Source organism: Sturnira hondurensis, unplaced genomic scaffold (assembly GCF_014824575.4).
Source record: "Sturnira hondurensis isolate 20B ecotype Veracruz unplaced genomic scaffold, ASM1482457v3 Scaffold0009935, whole genome shotgun sequence".
Lineage (NCBI taxonomy): Eukaryota > Metazoa > Chordata > Mammalia > Chiroptera > Phyllostomidae > Sturnira > Sturnira hondurensis.
In genome coordinates this window covers 3,159,441-3,169,562 of record NW_028082566.1, presented here as the reverse complement: position 1 = coordinate 3,169,562, position 10,122 = coordinate 3,159,441, and the positions used below count along the sequence as shown (strand labels likewise).

Sequence of the window (10,122 nt, the reverse complement as noted above, 5' to 3'; positions counted from 1 at the left end):
AATGGTTTTTTACCATTTGTCTCATTTGCTGTTATTAATGCAAGCCCTGGTTATAAGTATAGATAACTGGTTTTGAAAATTTCGGATGAAAAGTTGTAAAGTCATATTTGTACTTGCTCATCAGGAAAGGCACCAGCAATGAAGAAGAAATTTGCTTTTAATAAAAATATTTTATACATCCACCGGAAAATTTTCATGTGGTAAACAGTACAAGTCCACTCTAGAACATATTTGACATGTGTATCAGCAGAACTGTAAATACCCTGATTCATGTGAAAGTACTTTCCACGTCTAAATGAGGACAGTTTTTTGCCCACAAAGTATCCAAGGCCTCCTTTTCAGTCAGTGGTTTAATAACTACGACCATTTCATGCACATATCAGAGGGGTGTAACATTCTCTGGATTCCGTTACCAATGTGTAAAAACTTTTTCTAGGCTTATGGAATCAAAAAGCTATTCCAAAGAGATTTAAGTAGGCTAAGCCTATTGCCAAATATGAAATTATATTTGGAACCAAACTCACAAATAAAAACTAACATGTCCACTTCTACCTTCACTGGCAGAACAAAATTTGACACACACACCAAATTCCTGTCAAGGGAAAATTATTTCCATTGTAAACAAATGTAAACATGGGTTGAATTTCAAGATCTATGGTTCTCTTTGAGATTACTGGAAAGGGATGCTTCCACAATATCTTATTTACAAGAACATACATTATTTTAAACTCAGGCTTGGCAGGCACAACGCTACATGCCGTAGAAATGCAATGCAAACTTTAACAGAATACAACTTACTTTCCAAGTTTAAAAGTTAACCAAAAAATTCACACACACAAAAATCAAGCTCCATAAGCTTGTAGCTTTCTTTGACAGACAAACAAAACAGAAGTCAAAAGTTTGGGCAAATAGATAACATGGTTTAAAAGTAGTTGGAAAAATCCTTTCTTTTTCCTTTCCTCATCTGTTCCTTTTTAGGCTCAAAGATGGCTACTTAGTTTCTCAATCTTGTTCATGTTTTTATGAAACATAAGAATAGCAAAATATGGGAAATGGTATATAGTACATACACAGAAACTCAAACGACAGACATTTTCCCCACCCAGTTAGAGGACTGGTCCTGGAAGAAAACAAATAGGCACAAAAATTTCATGGAAACCATGTTCCTCTTACAATTTTAACATTTCCATTGCAGTATGTGTAGTTCTTCATATGAAATTTCAAACATCCTTCGCTCCTGTACATTATAAATAATGAGTCTTATTTACTTCAGGTCATTGGTAGAATATGTAAATAAGGGTTAATTACACATCTAATATTTGTTTTGGTATTTTTTTCAGATTTTGAAAACAATGTATTAGGTCCTAAATGCTTTATTTTTCAAATCATGAAAATTAAGGCATGAAAATCATGCACGTTTCAAATAATAATTTTTTATTTTCCTTTTATACTTTTAAAAGTTAAGATACTTGCCTCAGATTTTTCCCAACAGCAGTATAAAACGGGTAACTGCCAACGTAGAAGTTATCATTAATGGACAATTTTCATTAGGTTTAAGTTTTGGTTCCATGCATTAATTAAACCTTTGATACCTGACTCGCTTTTCTAAAGAAAGTGGTAGTAACTGACAATGAATAAACGAGTAGCTAAGGATACTAAATGAAAATCTTAGACAGTTATGCTAATTAGGATTTTATATTGCATTCCTTCAGTTATATTTATCAATATAGCTTAAATGTTCCAGTGAGCATAACAAAATTGAACATTTCATGATGTTCACCTACAATCATCACGAATGAGTTCCAAGTACTCTATCCCCTGAAAAGTCTGAGGATCACTGACTTAGCAACTATTATGTTTGTGTCTAAATATGCAAATGCAATTCTAAACCACTAACAACTAATCATCCCTACCCTTTTCCTAGCCTATCAGCATGGTGTCACAGACAGTAAGAGATGAAAACGCACGCCTGTCCTGGCTTTTGTGTTTCAAACTCCAGGGCACATGAATAGATAAGATTTATTTCACATGACTATTCTATACAGATTCTTTCTCATTATGTTCAATAAATACTAAATTTACCTACAACGCAATTAATTCCCCTTCTGAATGTCATCTGTGGAGGTAAATTAATATTATGAGTGCATAGTTGCTGGAAGATTTGCTAACTTTCTTGGCTTTTTTTAAACCACAGACCAATCAATGACTTTTTCACTTGGTAATTCATTTCTGTTTCTTGTAAACAGTGACCAAATAACACTAACATTACCAGATTTATTTTTTTCAACAGCTCACCTAACTTTTGTTGATATTATGCCCAGTCAGATTTTAAGGGGAACGTGTAGTGGAAACAGCACTGAACAAGGGGTTCGGGAGAACTACATTTCATCCCTGGATCTGTCCCTAAATAAACTGCATAATGAAGGCAAGTCTACGTGTCAATTTTTCCAAAGCAAACTAGGAAAAATACTATCTGTCTCAACAGGTTGCCACAAGGATGAAAATGAAATGATGTGGGAATTATAAACTATAAAGTACTATTCCACTACCTGCTATTACTACTGGGATTTAGAGAATCCCTACATTCTATTATAATGTTGCTATTTGGAAAAATGTGATAGACTCTCCTTTGTGCACAAAAAGAAGCAAAGTATTTCTGGGCAGAAGTTGCAATAAATAATGCTGCCAAGTAAAGTAACAGGCTGAAACAAACATTGCTCGGATATTGCTTTTCTGCAATGGCAATTTTCCTTTTAAAATGAAAGAATTTATTAACAAATACATAAGAGTTTCATCAAAACATTCAATTTGGTATGCACTCACACTAAGACAGTCAAAACTTAAAATTAAAAATATGGCATTTTATGCATAGACAGCCATGCCTCCTCCTCCTTTCAACCACTGGATTCAGATAATTTTTTCATATTGAAATTATTTATCAAACTGTCAGCTATTTTGTACACAGGCTTAGTTGACTACCAGCAATGATGAACCTAAATTCTAGCTATTAAACCTAATAACCACAGACTAAAATGTGACTCAAACTTCTCATTTTATGTACCTGATTTCAACCCAAATGCTGCCCTTAAGTTGTTCTGTTCTGAAGATCTCTCCCATATTTGTTACGAACTTCAGACACATCACATACACACAGTAAACTGGCATTGTTCATGAATTCACCCAGAACATCCTGTTTTACAGGTGAATTAGGCTTCCACTGGGAATTATTAGTACAAGCCATAGTGACTAATCTTACATAATGCATTTGTTTATTTTCTTCTGAAAAGTCAGACTATATATTTTCTTGATGCTAAAATCTTAGAAAATATTTGTTGCTGCTCTTTTCTTTGTGCTTAGCTTAACACAACGCATGCACTACAACAGAGTGTCTCTGAGCCTTTGCCTAAAAGTCCACTCTCAAAGCGTGTTGAAGCAAATTAGGACGCTCCGTCTTCATTTTTTGCTGTTTTCAGCACTGAGTCCTCACCCAGAATCTTACACAGTTCATGGAGTCTCTGCTGCATTTCGGGGACTCCAGCGAGCTGAGATTCTAGCTTTTGTTTTTCTTCACTCAGTGTTAAACGGATTGCAGTGTCCAATTGTTCAAAGCGCCAACCTCCTTCACCATCAAACTGTAATAAATGAGTGTGGTATTTCCTGCATAATCAAAGTAAAATAACATTAGCAGTAATTGTGAAAAGCCATTTCAGTTATAGGTTTACCATTCTCACTGATTTCCAAAAGCAGGTTTTAAGGAAGATGTCCATTTTACACTTGATTTTCAAAAATCCTTCGAAAGGTTAAATTTTGTGATTTTCTTTTACTATGAAAGTCATTCATCTCTAGGAAATTCTACTGCTTACATTAAATTTAATTTCATGTTATGAATGTATGTGAATTGCAACATGCTGTTGCATCTGTTTAATTTATCTTCATAATACAGTATGGCTCCCGAATAAAAATCAAGGAGTACTTAGGATGGGAATAAGAAAGGAAGCTGAGGGGGAAAAGTAAATATTCTAAAGCTTGTGATGAAAAAAACTGAAAAAAATAAAGAAAATACAATACCAATTCGTTAATACACCATCCTTTAGGAATGACTTGTTCTACATAAGTAAACATTTTTTCAATTATTAAAACTTTAGAACATTCTTAAAAAGGAACTCTTTGATAGAAATCTTTAAAAAATACTTCTGTGCTTCCACATAATTTCTTTTCTCATGGCTTGAGTTCATAATTAGGAACTTCAGAGAGGTATAGAGGTGATTTTTTTTTTAATGAGGCAGCAGACAATTTATCTTCTCCTAAAGGTAGGCTAAGGCCACCGGCCCCTGGGATTTGTGGGGATGAGTGGGGACAGCAAGGCTGGCTGAGCTGTTGAACTTATCACTGTGCTGACATGGCCCATGTTCTCAGGTCTCCTGAGTCCTTCTGACTTTCCCCTATAGCTTTTCTCTTTTCTCATTCCCCTCTAAGCTCTCATCATTATTTACCATTAGTTCATTATTTACTAGGATCAGTGGGCTTATTTTGGTAGTTTTTATGTTTTTTAAATGACATGATTAATATACCATAAAGTTATCCTCTTAAAGTGTAAAGTTAGTGATTCTTAGTATATTCACAAGCTCATGCACCTATTACCACTACCCAATACCAGAATCTTTTCTTCACCCTCAAAATAAATCCCATAGCCATTAGCAGACCTTCCTCATTTGCCCTTCTGCTCAGTCCCTGCCAATCACCCACCTCCTTTCACTTTATGGATTTGCCTATTCTGGACATTTCATAAATAATATGTGCCTTTTTTATGGCTGGCTTCCTGTATTTGACAAAATGATTTCAAAATTCATACAGCAGTAACATGTAAAATATCTCATTAGTTTTTGTGGTTGAATAACATTCCATTGTATGATATTGCATATTTTACCTATTCATCAATTGATAGACATTTGAGTTTCATCCCATTTTGGTTGGATGGTTTTAACATGCTGTAAGATGAGAAAAGTAAGCCAGGTTAAACTATGTCTAAAAGACTAAAATCACTTTCAAGCTCAAGGTTTGAAGTTCAAGTGTTTGATAACACATGACAGGGATTAACGATCTTTTTATATGCTTTTGATCATCTACTGTGTTTAGGTTTTTTAGTTTTTAAACATTTGACCTCCCAACAGGTGGGACCTCATGAAAATTCAATTGAAACAATGTATTTCTATGTCAAGGGGGAAAATGTGAAAATGCTGCTATTAGTATATGAGAACCAAAACAAAAGTAATAGAATGTCATATGAAAAACAGAAATAACAATAAAAATAGAATTTTGTTTACGTCACTGTAACTTTTCTTGGGCCTTGCTAACCTTGCATCCAAGTGTCCCACTTTGGTTGGGGGGATTAGAGGGCAGACTGCGCACGTGTAGGGGCAGAGAGTTCACGGGATACTCCTGTACCTTCCTCTCAGTTTTGCTGTGAATCTAAAATATAAAGTCCTAAAAACAACAACAATCTATTTGTTCCTTTAATGAGAAAAAATGACCGACTGCTTTTAATGACTCTTTAGACTACTTAAATAAGGAACTAAGTGACAGCATAGCAAAATGAACCACTGACGGACGTCGGAAAACCCCAACACTAAGAGGTGACTCCATGTTACCCCAACAGGAGATCAATTGGGAAGCGTGTCAGTAAACAATGAATTCATATCAGAGAGGGTTCAAGAGGTTTTCTGATTTGTTTCTCTGGCATTCCTGATTCTTTACAGTTGCCATAACTAGACTACTATACTCTTTACGGTTGTTACGAGGCTTAAAGAAAATGAGCCTGGAACAGAATAGGTGCTGAATCTCTATTAGTAATAATTATGATGATGAAATCAATGGGTAAGTAGAAGGATTTTAGACAGGGCATTATTTTTTTAATTAAATTATTTTTAAAGGTTTAATTTATTTGTTTTTAGAAAGAGGGAAGGGAGGAGACAGAGAGGGAGAGAAACATGGATGTGAGAGAGAAACATTAATCAGTTGCCTCTCATCCGTGTCCCGACTGGGGACAGAACCTGCAACTCAAGTATGTGCCCTGACTGGGAATTGAACTGGTGACCTTTAGATTTGACCTTTAGATTTCACCCAACCAACTGAGCCACACTGGTCAGGGCAAAATGGCATTATTTTTTAAAAATGGGACATTCCATTAGGTTTTTATGAGATATTATTTATAAAATATTTTCACTTACTTTTTCTTAAAATAAACAAAAAAAGCTTTTTTTTTCTCCTGTGTTTCCTTCAACTTATTCCATTTGAGACAATATTTATTTTGAAATTTTTCCTGAATTTTGAAAAACAAACTAAAAGGATGATGTAATATATGTAATATCATGTAAATACAGGGGTGGACAAAAGCAGGTTTATAACTGTTTGTACGGAAATGGTCAACAGTGTGGGGATTGACTGTGAGTGTGGGGGTGGGTTGGCAGAGTGGGGCAGAGGGCAAAAATCTTGGGACAACTGTAATAGAACAACAATAAATTTTAAAAAAGAAACAGATATGCAGATTATGATTATTCAATAGGTTTATTAACTCAAAAGGATAAACTCTGTGTTTCATGTACTTACAACTGTAAACCCACTTTGGCTCACCTTTGTATATTCTTTCCTAGTACATGCCATAGAATTACGAATAGTTTCAGTAAAAGAACGTCATCAAGTTTTTTTACTTCTTTTAGGGGTTACTGGAATGTGGTGATCGTTTTCAAATAGCACATGAATGCTAAGTTCAGGGTATGTGAACTACCAGTGTCGACTTAACAAAATACAGGTAGAAAATAGTAAAAGGCACTAGGCTCCACAGTCAAAAGTTTAGAAAAGTTATTCTTTAAGAAGCATAAGGAAAACCATCTATCACAGATTTGCATGGAAAAGACTTACCAAAGAGAAGGCCTGTGTGTTATAGAAAGTAAGGAAATTCCGGCCGCCTTCGCAGCCTGAAATATCTTCCCCTCGACATCGATGCTGACAGCACTGGTACATTCATCCAGTAATGCATATCTTGGTCTTTAAAAAACAAACACAAATAAATTAATGAATTTCCTATTCAAAGGATACGTCTTTATCTGAACAATATGAATTGCAAAGTTAACTTTAAAGGAGCAAAAAAAGTCTGTGACATTATTAAAGGTGGTAAATGATAAAACGAAAGAGCAGTTATCCCACCCTTTTGGGACTAGAATATGGTATTTTTCTTAAACTTTCAGTAGATTCTCTGAAGCCTGCCCACAATACCATAAGCTTTTTTGTTATGCAGAATCATAAACACGAGGCATAGGAAAGATACGGCCGGTCACCGAGGGTACTTCCTGCAGAAGGCAAGTTCGTTCTTGGTGACAAGGTCCTGAGTAATTACAAGAAAAATACATTACAGTAGCTAATTATCAAACAAGCCACAGCGTTGTTAGAAAAAGATTTACTAAGAAGATAATTTTATCAACAATGTGAGTACCTAATCACTATTAATGGAACTCACTGCTGCAAGATTCTGCAAAAGTATGCTTACTCTGACAAGTTTAGGAAGGTATTTAACATGGTAATACTGTGACCATGCCTCACAATCTGATTCTTAGGGGGAAACACCAGCAAATATTTTTCTGATTGTACTCAACAGTTTTGATTTTCTAGGTCAGTTTTTACTCTGCAAGTGACTTTCCACTACTATCAGAGGTACCTGTCACTCATCACCCTTTCCTTCTGTTTAGATTCTTCCTTCCATTTTACCCCTTATTTTTATAGTTCTTTTTCCTTTACCTGTCTTCTTTCAAGGTCTGGGCTGTAGATATGTATTCGGTACTCAGCAATATATCTTAGCTTTGGTAATAGGACCGAAGGTCAATTTATGAGCTGTTATTTATTACTTACTTCAGGGCTGGAAAGCAGTTTCAAGTATTTACTAGGACATTTTTGTCCATAAAGATAATCTGTTTTTTTTTAAAAATAAATGGCAATGAAAAGATACATATTGAAACTGCTGGTAATTTCTCATTCTGCATAGACAATTACTTAGCATTGTAAATAGCTTTTCTATGATGGATTTGCCTTTTAATAAGATCCTGTAACCTGTTTGGGACTAGTGTGGGGGAGGGAGGTGGGGAGTAGTAAAGGCTAATGGGTCCTGGAGTCAAGTTAACTTTAACACCCTATTTGACTTTAATAGCTGCCCTCCAAGCAAAGAACTAAAAGGTCACTGCAGGTTCCTTATGACATCGACAGGTACAGTTTTGCTGCTTGGCTTTTGGTTACTGTTCCGGTTTTATATTAAGCGTTACTTCTTTATCTCAGAGTTGATCACTGTTTTATGGATAATTTATTTTTAAGTGGAGAAGAGGAAACAGAAAAAGAAGTATAAGAGAGAGTGTTGGCTTCCAGTTATAAAATAAGTCATGAGGACGTAATGGAGAGCATGAGGAGTAAAGTTGATAACGTCGTAATAACTATGTGTGTTGACAGATGGTTATTAGGCTTGCTGTTCTGATCACTTTGTACGGTATATGAGTGTTAAATCACTGTGTTGTAAACCTGCAACTACTATAATACTATATATCAATTATAATTAAAAGATTAATTTTTAAAAGAATTAATAAACTTGAAAAAGATAGGTTTGGATAAAAAAATTTTTGTAAATCTCTCTAGTAATTAGGTTACATATTGTATTGTGTCTAATTTTTCAGAATGCTTTGAGCTAAACAGAGAAGAGAGGCCATTTTAGAATGAGAAAGAAGTATGTATCTCATACTCTGTTGTCATAGCAACCCCTAGTCTAGCAGATGTAAGACAACTTGTACACTTCTGTTTCCTTGGCACGGCGGGTGTGTGCATGTGTACTTAAATATAGTAGGCAATGGCTGGCATCTGGGACTGATAAAACTAAATACAACTTTAGATGATATGGTTTGTCAGATTTTCCTTCCTCTTTCTTTTGGAGTATCATCAGATGAGTGAACGTTCTAGAAGCTGTTGTCTATCCCTGTTAAGACAAGACTATACTGATCATTTTTTTAACATTAAAAATCCTCTCAAAAAGAGTATACAACTGTGATATGTAATACTTCCTGCCAAAGTTGTCCATTTTACCAAGCTCAAGTCTTTCATATTGCAATTCAAATCTTTTTATTAGTCCTTTAAGGATGAGAGGAGGCAGTTTCTCATTATACTTTGCTTTCACTGGGTTTAATATTTCCATTTAATTTTATTTTTCTCAATAGATTCTGCTTTTCAACAACTTCATCATCTTCATGAGCACTAAATTTTCTTTCCACGGGTGTATTTGTATCTTTCTTCAGTCTTACATTATATCCAAAATATTTTAGATACACAAGTATCAACTATTTATTTCAAGTTATGGGTACTTGAAATCTCTTTGGGTTGGCATCTTTCATTAAGGTCTCCTGCTCTTTATTACACAGTTTATTTTATTAACAAACTGATGCAGTGAGAAATTTGTGATCACATTTACATTCCATCATATTGCATTTCACCAACTATGCTGGTGATCATATTACTGAATATTTATGGACAGGGCTCAGAAAGATTCAGGGTGATGATAGCGGGTAACAGCTGGTTATAAATGTCAAACCATAAAGTTTACACCTGATTCTTATCACACTATCTGAGAAAGGGGCATTACAAAATACACTTCACTGAAAATTCTAAGTTAGCAAATTTTGGTTCATATTTTTTTGCTACTATATTCTTAAACTAACCATGTATATTATTGCAAATGCCATGCTATTAACACAATAATTTTTTCCATCAAAAATTCCAGCTAGACACAAAGTTAATACATACTGCCTGATTTAATTTATATGAAGTTGTAGAGCAGAAAGAATTAACTTGTGATGATAGATATCAAAACATAAGTTATCTATGGGTGATCTGACTGGAAATGGGAATGAGGGACTTTCTAGGGTGATAGAGAAGTTCTCTATCTTAACTGAGGTACTGGCTACATAATGTATTATACATTTAGCAGGAGTCATTGAATTGTATACACTTGAGGTCTGTGCATTAGGTACATAAAAACTTACATTAATAACTTTAAAAAAACCCTGGGTAGCTATTACATAATAATACACATAAAAG

General features: G+C 34.6%; 1 protein-coding gene across 1 annotated transcript in view; it reads right to left on the bottom strand.

The window, feature by feature from the left end:
- Positions 1–204: 204 nt before the first annotated feature.
- Positions 205–10,122, bottom strand: part of ABCD2 (ATP binding cassette subfamily D member 2) — a 53,155-nt gene continuing 43,237 nt past the window's right edge. Inside the window, exons 9-10 of the mRNA XM_037058160.1 lie at positions 6,919–7,044; positions 205–3,657 (exon numbers count right to left, since the gene is read on the bottom strand). Coding sequence (XP_036914055.1) covers positions 3,438–3,657; positions 6,919–7,044 — 346 coding nt within the window. The 3' untranslated portion in view covers positions 205–3,437. The remainder of the gene's footprint in view (positions 3,658–6,918; positions 7,045–10,122) is intronic.